General features: G+C 38.6%; 2 protein-coding genes across 3 annotated transcripts; one reads left to right on the plus strand and one right to left on the minus strand.

Moving 5' to 3' along the window:
* Nucleotides 1-7,439: 7,439 nt before the first annotated feature.
* On the minus strand, nucleotides 7,440-8,563 carry LOC100842901 (probable NAD(P)H dehydrogenase subunit CRR3, chloroplastic). Its single transcript, XM_003577924.4, has 2 exons — nucleotides 8,150-8,563; nucleotides 7,440-7,840 (listed from the first exon to the last, which is right to left on the minus strand). The coding sequence occupies exons 1-2, from the start codon at nucleotides 8,481-8,483 to the stop codon at nucleotides 7,710-7,712; spliced, it is 465 nt and encodes a 154-aa protein (XP_003577972.1). The 5' UTR covers nucleotides 8,484-8,563; the 3' UTR covers nucleotides 7,440-7,709.
* Nucleotides 8,564-10,725: 2,162 nt separating this feature from the next.
* LOC100843505 (mediator of RNA polymerase II transcription subunit 25) lies at nucleotides 10,726-22,785 on the plus strand. 2 transcript variants are annotated; one of them, XM_024463571.1, is made up of 15 exons: nucleotides 10,726-10,990; nucleotides 12,607-12,637; nucleotides 12,719-12,782; nucleotides 12,899-13,029; nucleotides 14,172-14,381; nucleotides 14,483-14,548; nucleotides 15,165-15,375; nucleotides 16,512-16,558; nucleotides 16,637-17,422; nucleotides 19,590-19,643; nucleotides 20,757-20,785; nucleotides 21,411-21,518; nucleotides 21,626-21,710; nucleotides 21,831-21,917; nucleotides 22,008-22,785. In XM_024463571.1, the coding sequence occupies exons 1-15, from the start codon at nucleotides 10,878-10,880 to the stop codon at nucleotides 22,485-22,487; spliced, it is 2,502 nt and encodes an 833-aa protein (XP_024319339.1). In that variant the 5' UTR covers nucleotides 10,726-10,877; the 3' UTR covers nucleotides 22,488-22,785. The 2 variants fall into 2 exon arrangements, with proteins under 2 accessions (XP_024319339.1, XP_010238042.1); XM_010239740.3 differs by having other exon boundaries at nucleotides 10,727-10,990; nucleotides 21,450-21,518.
* The last annotated feature ends 1,961 nt before the right edge of the window (nucleotides 22,786-24,746 follow it).

Here is a 24,746-nt window from a genome sequence, read left to right on the forward strand (position 1 = left end):
TTATGATTTTGATCATATTAGTCACACATTCATGAAGTAATTTATGGTCAAAGGCTTGGTCAACCGAATCCTAATATGCCTCGTATTGTTGGACGGAGGTAGTATCAATATATGCAACATTATGCAATAACCGAACTTATGGTTCTTGAAAGAAAGCACTAGTGCCCAGCCCACTATGCTTGCTTTAAAGCACTGAGCAATACATACCCTAAAAGTAGTACAGATATGGACAAATCATGGTTCAGTCAAGATTTCAGCTATTGACATGTTGTCATGGTCCAGAACTACAGTCAAGATCAGTAATTCATGTAAGATCTATTAAGTTTCCACTCAGAGAGACTGAAATCTGCTTAGCGGATTCCTGACCTTTGGTACAGCAGTTAACCAATTAATTTGCTGTCTAACAAAGATTGTAATATGAAACACTGCACGCACAATATCTTAGTTGTCTTCTCAACCTGCATACGAGTATCGGTGATGCGCACAAACTTTAGGTCCTGTTCTTGACATAAGTATTTCACAGGAAACAGTTCAACTCCCGTCAGCCTCTCCCTTGCTTTTTTTCAAAGAGCCTGATTTAGGACACAAATGGAGGTACTCTATCACCGCGCCTGGCCCGACCTCTTGTATGAATTAGGAGAAGATCCCACGGTCCAAATGGCCCACATGTGGACACATATTAAGAGAACACGCCAGTCAACTTTGAGCCAAGGGGTTTGGCACCAAGAAAAAGGTGACCACACAGGCTGATTCCAACTTTCTATCAAAAGAAAAGGCATCAGATACGGATCACTTCGAACCATTAGAAAAGTATAGCTGCATCACAAAAGTAGCATCATTTCAATCTGTGATTATCAGGAACTTGCTAATTAATAATCATCACCAACTGTGTAATATCAAGTTGAAGCACAGTTAAGAAATGGTCTTCACATCAATTTTTCCCCAGTCATACAAGAGGATGACAATCTTGGGCTATGGAGTTGGATCTCTCACACTCGCCTGCAATAACAGGCAAGTACTTGAGAAAAAAAGACCCCTCCAAAAATTAAGTCTAGAAGTACATGGCCGGCATATAGTCCTATACAAAGCAACTACACCTAAACTTTAGCCCAGCAAAAATGGCAGCGCCGAAAAAACTTCCAGAATGGAAGGAAAAACATGATCCGCCAAGGATATCAATCAATCGCTCCATCGAAGCAACATGACAACGCAGCGACGGAAGATGTAGAACCTAGCTCTCTTCTCCCTGAAAGCTCTGTTGAGCCTCCCTTGTCCTCCAAGCTTCATGGTCTGGACAAAAATCTTGATGAAGGCAAAGGATAGGAGGAATGCAGCTAGACAGCTTGTAGACTGTGATGGCTAGTGTGGTATGAGAGGGAAGGTAAGTGGGGGGGTCTTTATATAGAGGCACACAAAGGATGATATGCCATATCAAATGAACATCATGCCCCCCACATGCAGGCAGTTTGTTTATGCACTAGGAGGCACACCTCTGACCCTAAACTTATCCTACTCATTATTCTATTTGTTTGGAGCTTAGGAGCTAGCGAAGAAATTAAATTATGTATGGGCCATGACTATCTCAGAGAATTACAGTGGTAAAACCAGACAAGATTAAGTGGTCATCCATCCAACCATGCAACAAAGGCAGATAAAGGTTGTTTATTGATTTCAAGAAAGGGCTCCGTAACATATCCCTCTAATGCTTAGTGGGAAACTTCCAGGAAGGTCACCTTGATGCATAAATTATAACTAATTAAGCATACCACTAACAGGTGTTAAGGTCTGGTAATACTGCAATAAGGAAATGTTCCACACAAACGACGAAGCTGAGAGTAAAAACTACACACTTCTATGAGACATGTCTGGTTCCAGTTTTCACGCACTGACATGGAGTTCGAACTAATTAAAATTCTACTTGACAGATGTTAAGGCCCAGTAGTATTGCATAAAATGTTCTACCAAAATCTTAACCTGGGGGAGTGGGAGGTAAGGGTTGGACTTCCAGGAGACTTGTCTGAGTACACTTTCCATGCAGTGGGATGGAGTTATCTCTATTGTAGTACTCTCATTAGTTACTACTCCCTCCGATCCTAAATTCTTATCGTGGTTTTAGTTCACGTTCAAATGAACTAAAACCTAAAACCACGACAAGAATGAACATGAACATGAACTAAAACCACGATAAGAATTTAGGATCGGAGTAAAACAATATTAAAGACATACCTTGGTGATGGTGATTAAGTCAGCATCTTAGGATAGAGATATAGAGGAACTTGTCAAGGTAGAAAAAGGAAAACATCGTCGTCATCAGGTTATTCTGTTGATGCAACTTAAGAACTGAATAAATTGAATAAACATAAAACTAGACTCTCTCTTTCAGATTAAAGAATCTAGATTTGTTTTGCTGCAGTATCAATTAAAGTGGAAAAAATATTTTCTTTTCATCCAACTTCAATGACTATTATCATATGGATTTGAATTAACAATGTTCCCAGATGTCTATTCACAATACAAACGTTGCCTTCTCGTCAGATGGCAGGCTCCCTAATGACAGCATGTAAAACTTAGACGTGCCCCAAACTTCACTGCCTAACATGTTCATTAAAATACTACAAGCTTGGAATTTTGTAGTGATGCCAAACTGGCAGTAAATTGCATAGAACATTAAAAATAACCAGTACATCTCCCATTCCACTCCATTAGAGAGAGGTATATGTAAAGCTTGTTAGAAGGATCGAGACAGGTAATGGATACTGTGCATCTTACTCCACTCCATTACAGAGAGACATGTGCAACATAGCTATATGTTACATAGGACAACCTAGGATATTCGCCCATTCCACATACATCTACACTTAACACCCGCAGCTAGGAAAACATCATCAATGCAATCACTATAAGGCATGATGGAGTCCAAATGTTGCAAGAGGTGGCCATAGCTATTGCAGGACTGAACACTAATCAAGCACTAAGGAATCAAATCAGAAGAAAATCTCCATATGCATTGAACCTGTTATGCTACCGAGGCTGTGACATTAGAACATAACAGAGGATTGAAAACGGGGGTACCACAAAGAAACTTCCAACTTCAAGGATGATCTGGCTTCCTTTTTAATCAAATAAAAGGGGTACCTTTTGTTGTCTGCAATTTGCTCATTATGACAATAGATTTAAAATTCTTAAGGAAAATAAACAGATTAGGTGCCTCCATTATTTGCTGCATAACTTTATATTTTAATTTTTCCAGGCTTAAAATCTGCAGAATGCTCTTAAAAAGAGGGGACTGCAATTGGCTTCTCAGGGAAAGGTAAACTACAACTTGCCTTAGAAACAAGGAATTAAATGCTTCAACAAAGCATAGAAAGCGATCCTAGCATAACAAGTAGCATTCACGAACTCGACAAACACAGTCCACAGTCCAAACATATGAATGCTTATGTGTAGTAGTTATGGGAGAACCATAAACAGATCAGAACAAAATCTGCAAATACAATGAACATAGGCCATTTTAGGGGACAATCACCTAGCTAATGACAGTCTTAGCAGTAATAAATAATGCATCAACCTGGCAGCTCGAGTAGTGGCTATTTTGTCAGTGTGTCACTCCAAGGATGATGGGCTTACAGACTGAACAGCTATAAAATCTTCTTAGAGACGTAGATAGCAAAACAATGTGACTACGAAGTGACCAACAAGCAGAATTATTTAAAGATCATCACTTGCAGCAAAAGGTATGAGCCAAAATGAACAATACTCACTGTAGACTCGTCAATCTGTCCTTTTCAGCCCAGCTAGCTCTTCACTTCCAAACATAGTGCAGAGTTTTCCAAATAAATGTTGTATAAGTAAATGGCTTCATAAACTTCTAACGAAGGATGGTGTCTGGCAATCGTTTTTGCAAAGTAAGTACCTTGGACAGAAGCCATTATCCCTAGTAAAAAGTCGACCCAAGGATTCCCATTTTTGGAAGGGTCTTATGCGGGTCAAGAGACCTTGCTCCAATTTGGGGAGTTTCAAATAGGTAACAGTGAAACAGTTCGTTTTGGGGATAACAAATGGTGTGGGTGTATGTCATTATGTAATAAATTCCCACGGTTATTAACATTGTGCGGAATGAAGATGTAACAGTTCGTTTTTGCGATGACAAGTGGTGTCAGGAAATGGCGTTATGTGATAAATTCCCACAGCAATTTAACATTGTGGGGAACAAACATGTAACAGTGGCATCTGTTCTACGTGCCACGCAGCCCCATGTTGAGTTTCGCCCAACTTTGCTTGGCCATCATATTCAGGCTTGGAATGAAATTATTGGAAATGTAGCAATTGTCGCCTGAGCTGGACTCTAACATGAGTAAACACTGAAATCCTCCTATTCCACAAAGTAACACCAAATCATTAAAGTTGCTCAAAACTAACAAAAGATGCATAAGATCCTACCAACTCTTCATGCAGATTATGACTCCCTAGAGAGATCTCGAAAGTAACTCAATTAGAACACATTTATATTTAGCTATCCAAGAACAGCATTGTCAGGTGCAATTGAACTCTTATGGAGCACCTCTATCGGAATTATCAAACAATTCTGCACACTGCAACTTGCATTGCATGTTCCTATAAGGCTGTTTATGAAAAGGAGGAGCTTAAACAAGCCTACCTCTGGGAAATGACATGGTCTGGTGCATGGAACAACTTACCGCTGCTCCAACCGGATGATTTTTTTAGAACCCATTACAATTCCCAGCTCTCAAAATGATCACACTCCAGGAAAGAGAGTACAAGATATATAAAGAATACAAGCTTGTCTCCTGAATTGAACTCAATCTATCCAACTTGATTGCACATTTGCATGTGAGGACTGAGGAGTGAACTCATCCTTGCGTCTCTATAAAAGCCCATCCATCTTTTCACATGCTAACCAAATCCGCACAGACTCAATCAGCAAACCTTTATAGCATACTCTGCTTTATACTCCATCAACCCAAATAAGTTGTAGTTAGCCTTCTAGTCATGGGAGCAGAGAGCAGCAAGAAGATAAGAAAGGGAAGGCTCCTCGCAGCGCTGAAAGAGTGTCGAGCTCGGCTGCGTATCATCTGCTGGTGTCTTACAGTGCTCCTCTGTTGCCATGACTGACTTCAAGTGCTCAGTGGCCAGCGCATTTTTCATCTTGGCATCATTTCAACCAATGCTTAATTTTCTCTAGGCCGATATAAAACCTGCAGGGAGCCATCTTGTTCAGGTGTTAAGACAGAGCTAATTAGGATAGCTGCAGTTGGGTACTTCAAATTGTGAAAACAACCTCTTGTCCAGCTTGCCACTGATGAAACTTTGTGAGTTTACCTTCTTTCGACTAGCTTAACTTAACATTTCTTATTGGCTTGCCGCTTATGCTTACATCTATTATGCGTACCTTCTTTACAGGGGTCCAGTTTTTCCTTTTAATATCCAATGGAAGGAAAGTCTGAAAGTCAATAAACTCTCTGGAGATCAGGATCTCCTTCTGCTGTCCCCTTATGTTGTATGGAATAAAAAAACGTTTTCTTGGAAACTGCAATCTTGATTTATTATTGTCACTTTTCATCTCCCTGCTGCATCCCTTCTCCAGATCAATGAAATAGAAGATATTTTACTGTAACAAATCTTCCGTTCTTGTTTTCAGCTAGAAGATACGACCGCAATCACAATTAAAAGTTCCATTATTGTTTAAACCTTGTTCAAAGAAAAAACAGCTATCATAACAAAAAAATTACAATGGAAGCTACATAGCATATATCACAAAAAGCAAGTGCCTATGTTACCGGATGTGAAGTATGTGAACAGTTATCTTTCTATCTTCATAAATGAACAGCATGCCCAGATCAGTAATAATATGAAAAGTAAAGCAGCAAAATGCTGGTGGAATATCTAGCCTTGGTCAATTCCAAATGGTGGATAGAAGTAGCTTCCTCGCTCATCAGAGATGCAATGGACAGGAGTACCTGCCTACCCATCAAACCAACAAGTGTACCGTTATGTGAATGCCAATGCTAATGGCATGGTTTGATCTGTTTCTGGCATACCTTGACTTCTGTATGTTGAATCAATGCCCTTTGATTCATCCATCTTACCGAATAGAGTTCCTTGACCATGAGCCATTTCAATAACAGAATATAGCTCATCTTTCATTAAGGAACTGGACCGTGTGGCATCACTTGCATTTAAATACACACTAAATTTTTCATATCTTCTTGGAGGTATTTTAATGAGTTGACTTTTCCATTCAACTATGAGTTATTATTACTTCTTTTCCTTACTCAGCTAGTGGTTTTGTGCAACAAGATGTAAAGGTCACCAATAAACGATATTATTTACTTGAATGCTACAGTCTGGAGACTAGTGTTGAGGTAGCAAGCTATTAGAGATGCAATGAAGCTCGAAATTCACTTAAAAATGCATGATATAGGAACACGCAATCAACAATTACCATCACTCAATACTAATAATTTTCCGTGTCATTATGCAGAAAGCATAAAGGTGGAAACTGGAAAGTCCAACTTGAGAGCGACTTTGAGGAATAAGTATTTGCTATTGCCATGGAGTGACTTGGTGGATGATACCATCCTTCACCATGTGGTGTGCAACACTTGATAAACTATGCACCTAGTATTATTGTGCATCAACATGAAAACTAAAACAGCTGCTTATGTGTTCACAGAACCAATATCATGTACACATCAATAACTAAAGGCCAAATTTAATGCCATTTTAATTTCACAAACACACAAATCCAAATGTTGGCAAAGCACAACCTACATTCCTCGGCGATTTTCACATGTATAACGTTTTCATGATTTGCAAAGTTTTAGTCACAAGGTTAATTTGAAATGCATTCCTTTTTTTGCGGATAAATTTGAAATGCATTCCCAATTCTTCAATGCATACCATTCCTATCCTCAACTTCATTCAAAGATCAGCCATACTATAGGTGGTACCAAAAGTTCAACCTGAACTGAAAGAGCTATAATATTCACTGAAAATGATTCCAGAAGTAGTCTATCAACTTTGTATTGTGTTAACAAAATCTAGAATGTGCACACATACGTCCACAAAGTCTAGGATGTGTCAGCACCTTTCAAACAAACAGGGTAAGTGTCGAGATCACATTAGTGCCTTATGCACCTACTTTCTAGTTCTAGAATATGTACTTTTAAAATAGATAAGAGACCGACCGTATGCAAATGATCCGCTTAAATTACCCGGAAATAGGAGGATTGGTTATTTTACTATAGGTCAATGCAACCAGCTTATGCTTAATAAATGGAACAGTTAACTGTTTGTTGTGATTGATGAAATTATGAATGATGCCAAGAAAGTAGACGTGCAACAAAGAAATGAAATAAGGCACTAATGTGATTCTGCTCAAGGTTGATTCAAGTACATAGAATGTAACATAGACAAACTTAACCAGTTATTTTGCTCATCAAATAAATAACACTCCTCATGAAAATCGATTTTACATTATTTCCAGTGAGGAATAATACACATATTGACATGTTACTCCATATGTCCCACTGTAAGAAGGTGAAGAAGAGAAGCAATTATACAATTTATTTGTATCTTACAAGTTACAACGGTAGTAACTTCAATAGTGTGGATCATATCTACCACTATTTCTTTCAAGTGTCGGTGCCTTGTATAGATGGGAGAAGAAAGCTAAGAACACGAACACCTTACATTAGGAGATTATCCATATCCAGACCGGGAATATCAAACGGTAACTTTATAACTCCAAGGGCAGTAAGCATGAGGAACAGCCACAAGGGAAAGATCTTCATGCATAGCACCAATATAGACTTCTGCCCTAACGAGAAGAGCAGTAAAGAAAACAATTTCAGCCCAAACTTCATGCTGTAATTAATCAGAAGTTTAAAACGATGCACAAAGGCAAGGTTGCTTATGAGAAATGACCCAAATCGTATCCAATGAAAATTCACACTTAAACATGACCCAAGAAATCTTTAGGCAGTTCATCATTCTGAATCAGACAGTAAACTTCATTGAAAAAAATAACTCTTTGTAAATTCGTGGTTGCACTGAAAACTCTACACATAATAGCTATTGAGTATATATATTGCTTAAGATGATGAAGGGGAATAGCGTGGCTCATCACCTTCCTGCGCGCGCGCCTCGGTGTTGTCGACGACCCACTCGGCGGCCTCGCGGATTCGGCGCTCGGCATCACTCTCCGGCTGCCCGATAGGCGTGGAGGCGAGGAGATCCATGAAAGAGGACTGCCTGTCCCTTCCGGAGGCTGACGGGTCGTCGGCGGCGCCGATGGCGCGCCGCACCTCCGCGACGGACGGCTGGGTCGGAGCCCCCGTGGGCGCTTGCTGAGAAGAAGAACCCGGTGAACGGCGCCGGATACGGCGGACGGGACCCCCGGCGGAGGAGGAGGCCACGACGGCGAGACGCGGGGCGCAGGCGGCGGCGAGGTGGCTTGCCATGCCGGGTTTTGCAGTGTGTGAACGTGTGGAGCTGAACTTCCCAACGGGATATTTGGCTTCTGGAATAGTTAGGCTCCCAGGAAGCTCCAGATAATTTCCCTAAAAAGGAAGCTCCAGATAATAATAATACTACTCCTTCCTATCATTATTAAATTTGCTCAAATATAAATGTATTTATCAAAAAAACGTCTAGATATATATAATATTTCGACAACTAATATAGATCGGAGGGAGTAACTGAAAAGAGAGGAAAAATCTAGAGCGGCTGAAATTCGCAGGTGGGCATGCAGCAGTATTTTCTACTGTACACTTTTAGGCTTAGGACAAAATTTCATATCTCACCGAAAACTGACTCCTATTTTTGCATACCACTCAAAAAATCCGGCTTCCAAATATATCATTGAAAAAGTCTACCTTTCTCTGTTTCGGGGGTTTAACGACGTCTTCATCCAACGGTGGGAGTAGACATTATATAGTCCAAATCCATAATTTAACTTTTAACTGCACGTAAACAAATAAAGGTTTTTTTTACCAAAATAACGTTAGTAAAACGCTCTTCATTCAGCAAACTGAATATAAATGATGAGCAAATGATTAGAAAAGCAATATATCTTTGCCGCCAAATTTAAGATCTCACAGTGAATAGTTTATACAAGTGGTTGTTTTAATAGTTAACTATAACCAAACCAGTATCGTACGGGTGGGTTTTTATATTAACATAATAGTACAACCTTCTTTGTTTGTATAATACTAACATAATAGTATCACTTTCTGTATAGTAGTATAGACTATTAGGTTAATTAATTGTCGGTCAAAACTATAACTTGGGCTTCAAAGTACATTCTATTTCAAAGCAGTGAGCGGTTAAAGTTAATTTCATACTCACATTTTTCCACACTATGCAAACTGTTGTAACTTTTGTCCAAATTGCAGACTCACATGATATTTTAATTTTAATTTTGTGATTTGGAAGGGTGACAATGCCTTTTCTTTTAAAAAATTAATTAAGGGTAACAATTTCTATTTTGTATCCCAAGCCTAGATCCAAACTCACGGCCATATGGCACAATGTTTTCTATGGAACTACATCAGTCACAACTATCTAACGATTCTGCAATATTGATGTATTTATCTTTTTTCTCGCAAAAAAAGAAAAAAGATGTGTCTATTTTTATCATTGTAATTTATCTTGTTGTGATCTTTGTCTCATCATCGTTCACACGGGCATTTTTATCATTGTCGCATGAACATCCCATTCAGTTTTTGTCCCCGCCTTGTCTCCTTTCCACACCTCTTCTTCTTCCTCTTTATCTACTCGAATTAAAATCGCAAATCCTTTTAGTGGAGTATGCTCATGTTAAAAACTAATAATTCAAACTTTTACATGGAAAGGTTCATAATTTAACCCAAATAAAGCCTTCACATGCATTTAGAATTTTTGAAAAAAATCAACTCAAAAGGAAAGATCTAACTAGAATTCTCGGCAAGCAACAATGCATATTGTTCTTCTTGTGTACCACACCAATGACAACAATCCGTGTAAAGAGTCACGTGAGTGCTTAGATAAATGAGAATGTGGAAGAGAAATGCAAAACTAGGGTGAAAATAGTCACTATCCACCCTCCGACGAATGTTCAAAATTTTTGCTACTCTGATATCTATTGCACAATGTTCTGTATTCATATATTCAAGAACAATTTGTATATGCATCAAAATATATTCAATACAAAAGAGAATAACCATCTATTGGATACTGATCTTGTGTACAACCTACATCTATGGTCACCAAACTAACCATATAGTACTAGAAACAAATCTGGTGGCACGACGCCGAAGAACAACAACACATCGTCAAATATAAACATCGTAGTACTCTGCTATGGAGAAATGAATTCTAAAATTCAAAAGCACAACACCTATTTTGGATCGAAAGTATTCCCTCCGATCCTAAACTGTCGTCGAAATATTACATGTATCTAGACGCGTTTTAAGAATAGATACATTCATATTTGGACAAATTTGAGTCAAGAACCTAAGACAGTACATTAAATTCTAATCCGGCTTCGTCCCTAACAATTTGACCCGCATTTAACAACTTCACGCCAAATATGTGCTCCTTTCAGCAGAATTACCGGAACTGCTTGAGGGTCCACTTGCCATAGGGATGGACCGATGGGCCTTTGGTTTTGGGCCCTATGTAAATGAAACCCGCAGACCCTTTGCTTTCTTCATATTTCGCTAGGAACCCTTTCGCCTTCTTGACCGTGCCGTCGTCCTCTCTTTCTCCGCACACCAACAGCAAAGCAATCCCACATTGCGGTGGTGGTAGGGGAGAGAAAAATTCGAGCGGATTCGCCAGGTACAGCCCGAGGGGATTCGTGGAGGAGGCGGGTCATGGTGGAGGGGATGGCGGCCGAGAGGCAGCTGGTGGTTGTCGTGGAGGGGACGGCAGCGCTGGGGCCGTACTGGCACACCATCGCGGCCGAGTACGTCGAGAAGATCGTTCGGTACGTGATCTTCTTTTTTTAGGGTTTTGGTGTCGAATTTGAAGTTTTTGCGGGGGGAGAACTAGACGGTTAGAAATTCTAGCCTCTGTCTTGATACTTGGTTAGGTTATTGTGTGAAAACTGCAAATTAGAGATGGAGTGTTTTGCGAGGAGAATTAGGCGTAGCCTTTCCGATTCAGTTCTTCTGGATTGGTAGGCCGAGTTCATTTATTGGGTGGGCTGTTGATAGTAAGACGGGTTTTTGGAGTTTGGCGTTTGATCATTTGAGCCCTGTTGACCAGCTTTTCAGGATTATTTGCTGTTCAATATTTGAGCTTGTCTGCATAATCTTGGTTGGAAATTTGGATATTTAGGTTATTTCACCACTTTATTGTTCAGAAAATGAATGTACATCAGTTTCAATTCCATGAGAAGTATGTGAGAACACAGTTTTGTCATCTAGGTTTTACATTTGTTGTAACTTCTGAATAAACAGGTACTCCCTCCGTCCCTCTTTTGTGGGCGTGATTTTTTTCTCACAAACCAAGGAACTTTGCTGTGCATGTATTCATTGACCAACTGTGGGCATGCAAGCTTGCATTGATTGGACAGTTACTGTATACGCCTCATACTTTGGGACTGCATGTAAAAAAATTGCGCCCAAAAAATATGGGACAGAGGGAGTTGATCATAGGATATTTGAATTGATTGCATAGTCCATGTTTGCCCTTGGTTCCACGACAAGTATATATATATTTCAAAGTATCATTGTGCATGTGTATGACCAAACAGAGCACGATGTATCTTAGGTTCCCCATCAATCCATACAAAAGCATGAATTTTGAGTTTAGTTCACTTATCTGGATTAAAAATTTGCAGTTTCCATGGTTTGATGGATTGATTTACCAACCGGCACATTTTTTGATTGGCTCAGTCTCTTGGATTCAGACTAGGCATCAATGACCGTTTATTTAGCTTTAGTCGGGGTTTTGATAGGGAAGCAAAAAAGCACTCAGTGCTAGAGTTTTATCTTGTCCCAAAGGAAAGCTTTTCTCAACTATTGTTATCTTGCTGTGCTGCTGATGATTGAATGATTATTTTTTCCACCACCAGTAATACAGTCTACAGTTATATCTGTTTGGTCACATTTGTAGCTTAGTTGAACAAAGTTAAGTTTGGCCAAGCCTACAGAACACAAAGTAAAGACAAAAGAACAAAACTGTAGAAAATGAAGTAAAGTTTTGGTAGATTGCATTGCAATTCTGTTATTGCTGCGTTTTAGTTGAACTTCAGGACTCATTTAGTGGTATGGGTTTCTTTGGATGTTTGTCATATCAATCATTTTTCTTGTTGTTGTCAATCATGTTTGAACTTAACATTTGAAACTTTAACGAAAAGAGGTGCGAGGTTGCCCTTTTGTTTAGTATTTTACTGTTTCTAATAGAGTTGGGTCAGGAGGTTGTTCTATCATAGCTTTTCTTTTTAATTTATCTAAAATTATCTTCTAGCATGATTTTGCATAAATCATCTGAATTATATCCACCTGCTCCAGTGCCACCAACTTCATTTCCACATTATTAAATAAACCTTGCATTTTCAGTATCACTAATTTATGAAGAATTTTAAAATCTGTGCAGGAGCTTTTGTGCAGCTCAACTGTCAGGGCAGGTAACTCCTGATTAATCATCTGTGGTCTGAATTCTTAATTGATCCATTATCACAGTGTAACTTAACTCGTGATATCTGCAGAAGCTTGCAGGGGTACCGCCCGAGCTTGCATTAGTTGTCTTCCATACCCATGGACCCTACAGTGGTACAATTTTATACGTCCTTGCCGTTATCTTATAGTGTTACGATTCATTGCCATGATTTCATATTTAGTTTGGTATCAAACAGTAATTTATGAAAATTATTCCTGTTGCAATGCAGCTTTTGTTGTACAACGCAGTGGTTGGACAAAAGATATGGATACTTTTCTTTCATGGTTATCAGGAATATCATTTAGTGGCGGAGGCTTCAGTGAAGCTGCTATTTGTGAAGGTCTTGCTGAAGCATTGATGGTATCAACATGTTAACATTGTTCACAATTTGTTTGCAAATAATAACTTGCTGTATTGTCATTGTAATTTTGTTCAAAAATAGTTTGTTCTAAAATTTCGTAGGACATTCCTGACAATCCGTAAATCAAGATTTCTATTACCAGAGATATTTAGTTTGAACAGAAAGATACTCCCTCCATTTCTAAATAGTACGGAGTAGTACATTTAGGTTTGCCCGAAGTCAAAGTTCTAAGTCTGACCTGCTTTATAGGAAAATATACGAAGAGTGACAACACAAAATTAGTTTTGTTGTGTCCATCATGAAATATGTGTTCATATTTTATTTATTTGGTACCATAGAAGTTGATATACTTTTATATAAACCTAGTCAAACATCCTAAGTTTGACGCAGGACAAACCTAAATGTACTACTACTTAGAGATGGAGGGAGTATGTTTTTGTCTCTCCTCACAGCTGAAGATATGCTTGCATTTTGCGTAAAATTATTGAGCTGCGCTTGACAGCTTGTATTTTTCCACAGGTGTAACCAGTAGACGTAGTTAGTTGGACCTGGACATTTCTTTTGTATTTCTAGTTCTTATACTAGTTCCACTAATGTTATTACTTTGTTATATATTCTATAAATATTTTTGTAATGCCAATGTTTCCAATATAGGCCAAAATGTCTTCCAAGATGTTATCTTGCACAAACTATGGTTTTGGTGGGAAAATACTGAACTGTCTTGATCTAAACCCCAGATATGGCTATGGTTACTCTTGAAACTTAGGTAATAGAGTAGATATCAGTAATTACTCACCGATTACTCTTTTGTTAATTAAAACTTGTTTAGGGAGTTAAACCGTCACCCAGATAGGAGTGGAGCGAAGTCAGTATGATCAGAGTTTGAATTCTATATTTGTACCAGTGTTAAGATGTTCAAATTTTCTCGGAGTGGCATTCACCATTTCCTAGAAATTGATGATTGATGATATGTACTTAAAAAGATGGTTTAAGCCTTTGTCTATGAGACTGACACATAAATGATCTTGGAATTTATTGTATTATGTGAACTGACGATTTGTTATTTACTTTTGTTGCTATGTTGTTTTCGACATATTTGTCATCAACTCATCATGCTTATTCTTTTAATTTATACAACTAGATACTCCAAGGCAGTCCCAGCAACAACCAGAATCATCAAAACCATGAGTTACAAAAGCATTGTGTACTTGTTGCTGCAAGTAATCCTTACCCTCTGCCTACACCTGTCTACCGCCCTTTTGTTCAAAGTGGTGATCACAAAAAGAACAATGAAGTAACAAAGGAATCATGTCTTGCCGATGCTGAGGCTGTTGCGATCTCATTTTCTCAGGTTCCAAATAAGTACTACTATCTTGCATATTATTGATTACCTGTGTCTCAATGACATGCTAAGCAGTACTTGGTTTGATCTAATTAATTTTATGAATCTAGTGCTGTGTATCGTTGTCGGTGGTATCTCCTAAACAGCTTCCAACACTGAAGGCAATATACAATGCGGTAAGTCATTATTTATTGTTTGGCAGTCTTAAGGTAATAGTTTGAAAGCCTCAAATCTTATGCCATTTCCTTCCTATGATACTTTATTAACTGCTGTAAATGATAGTGTTATAGTTGCTTCTTGACTTTGACTTGTTGAAAAGGAACATTGAGTAGAACATGATTATGTGCAGTTGTGCAGGGCCACTGTTCTAAAAGCTTGCTCAATTACTTGGGCCACTCCACTGTTTTCCAAAAAGTATAGATGTTCTTGTGTATATGGTCCTAAACTTCCTCTTATGTAGTCATAATTTTGTAAAAAACAAATTGAAGCTTTGGTTATTATACCACATAAACTTGGTTGTGGATTAGAAAAAAAATCCACCCGACGTGAAATGCATTAAGGCCATGTTTGGTTAGGCTTAAACAGGTGCTTTTGTGGCTTATAAGCCAAAAGTCAAAAAGCACGTTTAAGCGTAACCAAACAGGGCCTAAAAATTATTTAGAAATTTTAAGATCATCATATTTCCCCACTTCTATTATGACAGGCATTATTACATTATTTGAAGCCGACCTTCTACAAAACCTTGAGCAGTTTTCTAAATGGACATACTACTATTGCTCATATTTATTGCAGGGAAAGAGGAATCCTCAAGCTTCTGATCCATCAGTTGATCATGTGAAAAATCCGCATTTCCTTGTTTTGCTGTCTGAGAGTTTCATGGAGGCTCGAACTGCTCTAAGCCATCCTTCACCTGGGAACCTGGTCCCAAACCAAATCATTACAAAAATGGACATTGCTCCTGCTGCTACTGTGCCAGGACCAACTTCAAATGCCAATCCCTCAGGTTGAACAAATGCTAATGTTAGGCTTAATTTCACTGTGAGATTTAGTCTTTAATTCTTTCCCCCGTTTAGACAAAACCTTGTGGCTTTTGCTATCTTTATGGTGTCTGCATGGGAGGGATATAGAGAAAGCTTTATTTACAGAGCCATATATGCTTGTCCTAGTTTAGTGTGAAGTTGGTCCAACAAATCCTAGCTGCAATTTGATTAAAGAAAAAGAACTTTTGGCTAAAGTATAATGCACTGTGGACATTGCCTTTTTGGTAGGGAACTAGGGATACAGAAATAAAAGAACATTAGTAAACACTTGTTGGGGTAATTGCTGGCAAGCCTGAAAATACCCACATGAGAACCTGTTGTGTGAAACCTACATATACCCTTATATCTTTAGCAGAAAGAACATGTATGAGAGCCCTCCTATACCATGCACGTCAAAGCCGTAAAAGTACATGTGCTTCTGAAGGTCTAAACCAAAGAGAACACTTGAAATGATTATGTTTGAAACTGCGTGTGGCCACATGTCATATACTGAAATATCCTACTTGCCTAACTGAAGAAGTGCTTTGAACGAGAGATGAAGAAAAATGATGTGCTGAATGTAGAATTTGAATGCTTATGTTTCATGACAGCTTGTACTACTGTCTTCATATATGTTTCTCTATCCGTATGGAAGAATATTTTGTGACTTGCAATAGTTAAATATCCTAAATAAATGGTGCCTTTGAGTTTTTGGGACCTGTGAGATGTTGGTCAGTCAGTAGACCTAGTAATGTCTGCAATTGCGCCTGTATAACTATTGTATGCACACATCACATGGTATTAGAAATACCCACATGATGCCAGGTGCTTGTTTCCATATATATGAATGTTGGTGATGTGGTTTCTTGTTTGTCTTATGAAGTAAATTCCACTGCAGCGCATTCCAAATGTGGGATTTTAGCTCCTGTATTCACCCCTGCTGTGCATCATAATTGCAAATTAGTTTGCCTATCTATCTAATTATGGTGGCACATATCTGATTTTGTTTACATGATGCAGTAATGATAATTAAAAACATAACTAATATTAGTTTGTTTTGTTGGTTCTGCTCATATTGTTACGATCAAATCATGATGACTAATAGTTCTAATATCTCCAGTGAATGGATCAATGATGGGCCGGCAACCAACTGCAAATATTAAAGTGGTAAGCTTTAATTTTTTACTATTATTTGACTATTTCCTTATATGCCTTTTAATTGTAATTACACATTTACATTTTCAGGAGCCGACAATTATAACACCAATGGTTTCTGCACCTGCATTCTCGCATATGACACCTATTTCAAATGTTACTTCGCAAGGGGTATCGGCACTACAAAGTTCTTCACCATCTATTATTTCACAAGAAACAAATGTTGCAAATGAAATTTTGCAAGAGCATAAGCCTTTAGTAAACCCTATCCAACAACAAGTTCGGCCTGGTGGCCCAGCAAATGTCAGCATCCTAAATAATCTGTCACAGCATCGGCATTCTTTATCAGGAGCTACCTCAATGGGACCTAACATGGGGGCAACACCTATACAAGTGCATATGTCAAACATGATATCAAGTGGCATGACGTCAACTCCCTCTGTCATATCTTCTATGTCTGGAACAGTACAGCCAACTGGTGCGCAACAGTTGGTACAAAACACAGCTCTTGGTTCTTTTGGATCGAACAATTCTACTGTATCTGGCAATTCAAATGTTGCTGTATCATCTTCTTTGGCCAACATACAAAACAACATTGCTACTGCACAATCAGTTCCTCCTATGGCACAAGGTGGTCTGATGTCTGGTTCACATGGTTCACAATCTGGACAAGGTGGAATTGGTACGAACCAAAATATGATAAGCAGCCTTGGACCTACAGCTATCTCTTCTGCACCTGCAATGATGCCAACACCAGGGATGACCCAACAGGCAGGAGTAAATTCTCTTAGTGTGAATAACAGTTCTGCTATGAATATGCCTATGCCGCAGCAACCTAATGGCCAGCAACAGTCCAAGTATGTCAAAATTTGGGAGGTAAAAATTCCAGCTTGTGTTTCGTACTTGTTGCCATAGTATCTTTGCAATAAATTGTTAAATGTAATAATGCTATAAATAGCGGTAAGTGGTGTAATTGTTACCTTGTAGCGCTGTTGTGTTTCGTACTTCTTGCCATAGTAACTTTGCAGTAAGTTAAATGTAATGCTATAAATAGCGGTAAGTGGTTTGATTGTTACCTTATAGCGCTGTTGTGTTTCGTACTCGTTGCCATAGTAGCTTTGCAACAGATTGCTAAATGTAATGTTTTAAATAGCAGCAAGTGGTTAGCAAGTACTCCCTCCATCCCATAATATGAGGCACGCACGCATCCCTAGATCGTCAATTTAGCTAACTAAATATAAATTAAAAAATTATATCATTAGAAAGTTCTTTCGATAACGAATCTAATGGTGTACTTTTTGTTAAAAAACATGCATATTTAATTAATCAAATTGAGGATTTAGGGATGCGTGCGTGCCTCATATTACGGGATGGAGGGAGTAGCAAGTAACTTACCTTGTTGCGCTGTTGAGGTATCTACATACCAATTCCAATGCACGTTGAAGTTACCTTAACAATGAAAGTAAATATTTATGAAATATGGATTAGAAAGGCAAGCGTTAATTGTGGCTTCATGTGTTTGTACCCGGCCTCTCTAGGCCTGTAAATACTCTTCCACCTTTTCAATACAAAGAGATGAAGGCATTGCCAGAGATGAAATGTTATTGCATTTTCTCGAAAAAAAGAAAGAAAGAAAGGCAAGCATGCAACTAAACAAATAATTTCCAAATCTGTCATATATATTGTTCACATGGGGTGATGCTCTAAGGAAGTTTAGTTATATACCACTTTGAGATATGCCACTGAGCCGTTTTTTAGTTCTTTGAAATATGCCATGATAGATTTCTTAAGACTATAATGCTCTTGGTCCTCCCTCCCTGTATTGAATTGTTAGTTTATGTTCAAAGTAGAAAGCAAGCATGCATTTTTTTTCAATTGATTATGAAATGTTTCATGGGCCATGGATTTTCCACCCATTTTGGTCATCTGATGCCAGCGTACCTTCTGAATTTCATGATCATGTGGGACGCTGTGTGGACAAACAAAACCAATAAGGTTCAGGATATAATTTTCGTCCTGCTGACTTCCTTGTGTCCAGTATTTTTTTTTTCTCACAAAGTATCCTGTATTCATGTATCTTTGCAATATTTGGGGATATTCTTATTTTCCTTGTGTTCAACCGGGAACTGGGATGGACTCTCTGAATTATAGTTACTCTTCCTGGTGTACTTGTCAGAATATTAAGTACCAAAACTTAAAGAAAGCCGAGTCTTCTCCTCATAGCGAGTTTCGCTCTCGCTTCACGTGTCCTAAACATAAAAAAAAGAAAGAATTGATTGTGAAAGACAAGTGTTTCATTCCCCTCCCTAATCGTTGAAATTCGAACTGTCCGCTAGCTCCTCCTTTGTTTGGATTATAGCCCTTCCTTGGGGATTTACTATCCAAAGTAAATCTTTCCAGTTTAAAATGCTACTGTTTCTTCGTGGGCAGAAAGTCAAAAATCTTCTTTTTCCGGTACTCCTTACTCTTTTCTCCCGTCGTCCTACTTTAACTTCTACGGACCTTCTATCCATAACGAGTTCCAGGATTGGTGAATCGATGTGGGAATAGAGAAAACTATTTTGGAGTACACAGTATTCTACATGTCAGATTAAATATATTTTTGTTATAATCATGTAAAATGTATTTACACATACTGGCATCTAACCAAAAAACGTTATCAAGTCATGTCAGAAGTTCTATTTTGGATACAACCAAATAAAAGGTGACAGAAGGATTATTTGCTCATTCAGTCAAAAAGGTTACATAAGTTCCTTTTTGGTGAGCCTTTCTTTTTGCTAAAACTATCCATGGTGATCGATGGCTAGGATTGTTTGCTCATTCAGTAAAAAATGTTCCTTACACTCTAGAGTGGCAAGTGTCATATAATAGAAGAGCTCATAACTGACATGTTTCGTTGCAATAACTTATTTCATGCTGACTATTACTGGTATAGTTCCATTTCAGATTTAGTTTATATTGCCAACTTTATTCACCTTGCTAATGGTTTTGGTGTGTTTGCTTGGAGGTACAGTAGATGATATTCTTCTATTTATATTTTCAGGGAACTTTGTCTGGTCAAAGGCAAGGACAGCCTGTATTTATTTGTAAACTTGAAGTAAGTTTCTATTTGTATCACTGAATCTTACACACTTGACACTTTGTGGTAATTATCATTGTTTTGCTTCTTTTGATCTGTAAGCAACCTGAAAGCATAACATTTTATTTCCTTTAAAAGGACAGTTCACGCTCCGCATCATCCATGCATGAAATGATATATTAATGCGTGTGTCATTGGATCATTCATTCATCAGCTATGACAACAATAGCTCTTTACTTTATTCAGTCTATTAGAAACTCAATGCTTGGAAAAAGATGTAAACAGCTGGCGAGAGACCTATGGAGGATTATGTGTATTAATAATCAAGATTTAGGCTATAGAATAAAAAATAAAGAAATGATTCATACAATCTGAAAGATAGACTATAAAACAAATTATAATGGGCATATTATCAACATTGAAAATAGTGAATATTGATTATGCATTGCATATCAGATATCGGCTGGTATATCGGGCAATATTTAGTTATCTCTTTACCGATTCCTGTTCATGTCTATGTATCAGTTGAAATATATCAGCCTATATGTATGCAAACAAAATTTACAATCTGATAATACTATAGCGACAAGCTACCAGTATAGATATATCGGTCATGTCGGTCTATATTTAGAAGCTTGCATATTATGTAATCTCCAACCATCTGCATAAATAAGGAAATAAGTCAGTATTATTCACATAAATAAAAACCAGTACCATCAGGTATAATTGGAACATTTCTAGTGCAAATGACATATTGGCACATGGCCAAATGTTGGGGACACATTGAACGATATTTAGTCTTTGACATCTTGTAAGAGATCATGACTTTCAATCAATCCAAATCCTGAAGACACATGTTCGAAATGCCTGTTTGGAGGAATATGTTCAAAATACGCTTGTTTCTTTGAATCCAAAAGGACCAACATATGTCTTATAGGGTTACAGGAGTGGGACAGCGTCTAGAGTACTGTTACCATGGAACAGAAACATAAGTCTGTGCTGCCGTTACATCCATCAATTGTCTAGACTTCAGCATACATTGTTTAATTCAACTGTTTATACTATACATATTTATCTGTGCAACACCATATTAGTATTATTGTGTTTCTCACCTTAGCATATGCCTTATAGGGTTACAGGAGTGGGACAGCATCTGACACGTAAGTCTTTAAATTGTTGCAATAGTTACTATTTTTGTGAGGATTAGCAAGCTTTGTAAACTTGCTGAATTTTGTTCCTTGTCTTGACAAAGAATTTTTTTCAGAATAAATATTTAATTACTTTGGACGCAATATCCTGTTCATAGAGTCATTCTCACATAATTTCATTTTACCTGTAGTACATCTTATGCTAACAATTTTTGTTGCAAACCAACTACTCCCTCCGATCCTAATTAATTGTCGAAATATTACATGTATATAGACACTTTTTAGGCATAAATACATCCATATCTGGGAAAATTTGCGACAATTAATATGGATCGGAGGGAGTAATACCAATCACCCTATGTTGGTAACTTGGTATGTCCTGTTTAGTTTTTATTGCAGAACCTGCCAAATAACACTAGAGTACTGTTACCCGACATTTGTGATGAACACTGAATTTTCCTGAGTATCTTAGCTGCTGGTTAAGATCTCAGTAGCGAACCTGGCAACATCCCTGATGGGATACTGCCTGACGAGGAAACTTCTCGTACAAATGCTAGTTACATTGACTTGATAATCTGTTGGGTTTTTTATTTTCTCTTTGAGATGGTTATTTATGGGCTTAATTTTACACTTCCAGTGTACCTAAGGAAATTGAAGCTTTACTTTCTGTATTCAGACTTGCTGCAGACTGGCCAGAAACAATGCAGATTGTGCGCCTCATAGCCCAGGAGCATATGAACAATAAGTTAGTCGCTCAACTAGCCTATTCGTAGCCGACAAGCATATGAACAATGTGCTGTTCCTGGTATATATTCGGCTCATGTTTTGTTGTTTTGTCATGTCACTCTACAGGCAGTATGTTGGCAAGGCAGACTTTCTAGTATTCCGGACATTGAATCAGCATGGGTTCCTTGGACAACTGCAAGAGAAGAAACTGGTGAGTTTCCCAGTGCATGTATTAAGCTATTAGAATATTTCTATTCTGATTTTGAACTGTATTTCATTGAGCATCATTTCATACATGTAATGTTAATGTTTTAGTGATAATCTATTTCAGTGTGCCGTGATTCAGTTACCTTCACAAACTTTGCTGTTGTCAGTTTCTGATAAAGCTGGGCGACTCATTGGAATGCTGTTCCCAGGGGTATGTTGATTGCAACTGACTGAAACATTTGCAGAATTTGCCTCTGTTTTCATCTGGATCAACAAAATTTATGCTTGAGTTTTCTCCCAGGATATGGTAGTATTTAAACCACAGGTCTCAACCCAGCAGCCACAGATGCAGCAACAGCAGCAGCTACAACAGCAGCACCACCCACTACACCAGCAGCAGCTACAACAATTACAGCAGCAGCAACTACAACAGCAACACATGCAAATGCAGCCGCAAGGCCAACAACTTCAGCAGCAGCAGCAGATTCAGCAACAAATGCAACAGCAACAGCAACAACAACAACAGATGCAGCAAATGCAACACCAACAGCAGCAGCAGCAGCAAATTCAACAGCAGCAACAGATGCAGCAGCAACAGCAACAGATGCAGCAAATGCAGCAGCAGCAGCCTCAGCAACTCCAGCAGCAGCCGCAGATGGTGGGTCCAGGGATGGGGCAGCAGCAATTCATGCAGGGGCATGGTCGGGCGGTGCAGATGATGCAAGGAAAGATCGCGCCACAGGGACCAGGCAGCATGTCTGGGGGAGGCTACCTATCTTGAACTATCTCATAGTAGCAGAACATCAGCTGAGCAAGCAAACTCACGACACTTGACGAGCTTCATGCGGCTCCGCATGCAAGGCTGCTTGCCCAGCTTGCTGAAGATTTCGTTAAAGTTACCCACAAATTTAGTTTTTGTTTGACATGTTTATGTACAGAGCGTTCGTCCTTACCCTCGTGCCTAGCCTGTAGCTAATGCATTCATCATCTATTGTATGGAATAGTAGAGGATTGATATAACCCTTGAACCAAAGAATTGCTTAACATAATTTTGGACTGCTTTCGTTGTCTTTTTTTTATTTACGAATGTCGAATTCATACCTGTTCAGAGACTAGACTGTTAGCGTAACTGCTCACCAAAGATGTTTCGCTGCAAAGAAATCTTCAAAGCTTCAATGATCACATGAGGTAGCTGCAGAAGTGTTTTGACCGTTCAAGCACTAGTTAAAACTGTATATGTTTGGTACAAAGTTTTGCTTATGAGTTACATAAATACTATATCCATAGTTACCAATAGATTGGTGCTAATTTTGACTGTTGGGCACCTTGTTTGCAAATTAGACAGCACTGAATTAGGATGTGGCTCACATTGTTCGGGTTATGCGAGACCGTCTTGTGCAATATACCCGTCCTTTCCGGCAGCATCGAACGGAAGGCACTGACCGGGTTATGATATTTCAACTGATTTGGAATCGAATTTTGTATCGGCATCATCGCGTCCTAGTCCAGTTTCCAGCACAATTGGGAAGCGTCAACCGTCGAGCCTTCCTCACAGCCAGTAAGGTCAGCATCCAGAGGCTGCTGAGGCAATGGCGTAGGGATATCTACAAGCAACCATGAGGGGTTGTCCTTTGTCGTTACGAAGAATGCAGCCAGAACCTGCAGTTTCAGTTTCAACGGCGAAGCAACCATCAACATTGAGCTTGAGAGTCCCTTCCATCGGTGGAGAATTGCCAATGACTTGTCAGTTTACAATCTCATCTCGAGAAACCTTTTCATTTCCTCATCGATTCAGTTGTAAAATTACCAAACTTGTTATGGCATATTAGAACATTGAGCTAGCTAAGTATCTTGCCACTTGGACTTGGACTTGCTAAATGAATTGATAGTATTCGTGATCTAAATTTCGGTTCCATGTCTAACAGACATTGCAAAAAAGGAATGCGTGGAAATTTTGCAATTTTTCACTCAATGTTCAGTGTGTCACACTTCGGTTGTCTTGCAAGTTGAGACACACCAATATTACTTGCCATACGTGTTTGATCGATGAAATGCTGCAATGTGAGTAAACTATATCCAAGTCGAAATCAGGAGGTTTGGTACGAATACACGCTCGAGTCTTTCTAGTCGACGTCTGCCTAGCTATATACCACTCCCTCCCTTCCATAATTTTTGTCTCAAATTTGCCTAAAAATGGATGTATCTATTCTTAAAAAACGTTTAGATACATGTAATATTTCGACAAAAATTATGGAAGGGAGGGAGTATAATTTATTGGTGCAGTTATCGATCTGGTTGTTGCATTGGAACTGCATGCAAGTGACTGGCCATCTTAATTTTCTCGAGATAACAACAAGATATCACGATGGCTTGCTAGTCAAAATGTCCTTGTTTTGCAATAATCTCTAGTCTTGAAATTGTTATGTAACGGATTGATGCCAACACTTGGCGTTAGGTGATTGAGGACAAGGAAGGGCACTACTGTTGAGTACTTGTGTTTGAAGCCAAAGCGGGTATGCTTTGGGGAAGCGACAGGTCCTTTTGTTTCTCAAATGGAACCAAGTTAACAGTAGAGTGACAGTCCAGCTGCAATGTATAGCCTGGGACAAGGACTTGCCCAAGCTAACGGAATTTCATTCAGCTGAGTTGTTGCTTATAGTATCCTGCAAAAGTTCGTGCATGTGAATGATAGATAAGAGATTAACGTGTGTCCAGTTTGTTTTGGGGCATTGTTTGCCTCTGTTCGCACTGCTTAGGCCCTGCTTGAAACCGCACAAGAGTATCTTAATATTCCTGTGTTCCTAAGTCCTAGCAACATTCAAATAATTACTTATCACCGCAAAGATCGAGTACTAAATACTATTCTCTCTTGCCTTTGTTCTAAGTCAAACTTTTCGAAATTTGACCATTATAGCTACCATCATCTATATAGTGTACTTATTTAATATTATAGCTATTAATTAAAATATTTTTCTATAAACTTGATCAAGCTTGAAAAAGTTTGATTTAAGACAAAGTTTAGAACATATTATACCCTGCA

Source organism: Brachypodium distachyon, chromosome 4 (genome assembly GCF_000005505.3).
Source record: "Brachypodium distachyon strain Bd21 chromosome 4, Brachypodium_distachyon_v3.0, whole genome shotgun sequence".
Classification (NCBI taxonomy): domain Eukaryota; kingdom Viridiplantae; phylum Streptophyta; class Magnoliopsida; order Poales; family Poaceae; genus Brachypodium; species Brachypodium distachyon.

Bases quoted from the DNA above. Each gene is read 5' to 3' on its own strand.
- LOC100843505 (XM_024463571.1), top strand. From the start codon at position 10,878: ATGGTGGAGGGGATGGCGGCCGAGAGGCAGCTGGTGGTTGTCGTGGAG. The intron at 17,423-19,589 runs GTAAAAATTCCA...TTATATTTTCAG, and splicing joins AGTATGTCAAAATTTGGGAG to GGAACTTTGTCTGGTCAAAG. The intron at 20,786-21,410 runs GTAAGTCTTTAA...TTACACTTCCAG, and splicing joins AGTGGGACAGCATCTGACAC to TGTACCTAAGGAAATTGAAG.
- LOC100842901 (XM_003577924.4), bottom strand. From the start codon at position 8,483: ATGGCAAGCCACCTCGCCGCCGCCTGCGCCCCGCGTCTCGCCGTCGTG. The intron at 7,841-8,149 runs GTGATGAGCCAC...TCTTCTCGTTAG, and splicing joins CGAGGCGCGCGCGCAGGAAG to GGCAGAAGTCTATATTGGTG.